Genomic DNA, 1,700 nt, shown 5'->3' on the forward strand with positions numbered 1-1,700 from the left:
CGTTTTGACTACAATGCCAATTCTGATCGCACCTGATTGGGCGAAGCCATTCGAACTGATGTGCGATGCCAGTGGATATCGATGGGGGCAGTCTTGGCACAAAAAGTAAAGACAATGTTACACCCCATCGCATATGCTAGTAGAATGCTAAACTCCAGGCGAATTACACCACAACTGAGACGATCCAAACCTCTAAAAAAGGTGACCAAACTAGATATTGAGACTCTGTATTCCAGAAACTGCTTTCTATTGCATATTTTTTCAATGTCATGAATCACCCTATGGAGGGCATTTCGACAGACAACCTACGACAGCGAAAGTTTTGCAATGTGGGTATTATTGGCCCACTCTATTTAAAGATGTATGAGAATACTCCATGAAATGCGATAATTTCCAATGCACTGGAGCATTTTAGAAAAAAATGCGATGCCAATGAACATCAATTTGGAGGTGAAGCTATTCGACGTCTGGGGAATAAATTTCATGGGACCATTTCCATCATCAAATGGTAATAAATACATTCTATTGGCTGTCGACTATATTTCCAAATGGATTGAAGTTGTTTCATGCGTTGCAAACGATGCGGCAACAGTCTCTAAGTTCTTACAGAAAAACATCTTTACTCGTTTTGGCACCCCACATGCCATAATAAGTGACGAAAGGACCCACTTTGTGAATTGCATTGTCAGTAAACTGTTGATCAGATATAATGTCCACCACAAGATCGCCACCGCGTATCATCCCAAACAAACAAACAAGCAGAGGTTTCTAACAGAGAAATAAAAGACAATCTTAGAGAAGGTGGTGAACCCATTGCGAAAGGATTGGACCATGAAACTAGATGATGCCTTGTGGGCATATCAGACGGTTTATAAGACACCCATAGGCATGTCACCATATGCATTGGTATTTGGAAAGGCTTTTCATCTACTGTTGGTACTAAAATATAAAGTGATGTGGGCGGTTAAGAAACTTAACTTCAATCTTAAGGCTGTAGGAGAAGAGAGAAAACTTCAACTACTAGAGCTGGACAAGTGGAAATTACAAGCGTATGAAAATTCCAAAATTTACAAAGAATGCACCAAGCGATGGCATGATAAACGTCTTTGCAAGAAAAATATCAAGGCAGGTCAAAGGGTATTGTTGTTTAACTCTAGGCTACATCTCTTTCCTGGAAAACTGAAGTTGCGTTGGTCCAGACCTTTCATAATCAAGGATGTATTCCTGCATGGAGCAGTGGAATTGACCAACGAAGATGGGACCAACGCATTTAAAGTGAATGTTCAAAGGGTAAAGCTGTACCTTGGAGGGGATCTCCAACGCGAGAAAACCTCCATTGACTTGGGTAAGCCAGAATAAAGAAGAAACACTCAGTCCCTGCGATGATAAGAGACATACATTCATCAGGAACGAAGTATATTCTTTTTATTTTTCTTTCAAGAATCTATTTTTCTTTCTGCATATTTACTATTTTTTATGATTGTCAACTTTTTTCTTCGTACCATCTTGCAAAAAGCTTAATCGATCGTGTGTTTTTAGCCCATCGCATCACTCTGTTGCACTCATTTATTGCGATCAAAATGATGCAAGCTAAAATTAAATTTGGGGGTTGTGTCCCTCTTTGCCACATCTTATTTCAATTTTTGTACTTCTCAGTTTCAATTTAATATTGCTGAATTCTACTATCGCATTCTCTCTCG

The 1,700-nt window shown here is 39.3% G+C and overlaps 1 protein-coding gene across 1 annotated transcript; it reads left to right on the top strand.

Annotated features, from left to right (window-relative positions):
- The first annotated feature begins 831 nt into the window (after positions 1-831).
- On the top strand, positions 832-1,359 carry LOC120067673 (uncharacterized). The gene has a single exon (XM_039019210.1). It carries the CDS (start codon positions 832-834, stop codon positions 1,357-1,359), a length of 528 nt encoding a protein of 175 aa, XP_038875138.1.
- Positions 1,360-1,700: the final 341 nt, after the last annotated feature.

Source organism: Benincasa hispida, chromosome 12 (genome assembly GCF_027475165.1).
Source record: "Benincasa hispida cultivar pf3 chromosome 12, pf3_genome.v1.1, whole genome shotgun sequence".
NCBI lineage: Eukaryota > Viridiplantae > Streptophyta > Magnoliopsida > Cucurbitales > Cucurbitaceae > Benincasa > Benincasa hispida.

Coding starts and splice junctions, on each gene's coding strand:
- LOC120067673 (XM_039019210.1), top strand. CDS start 832: ATGAAACTAGATGATGCCTTGTGGGCATATCAGACGGTTTATAAGACA.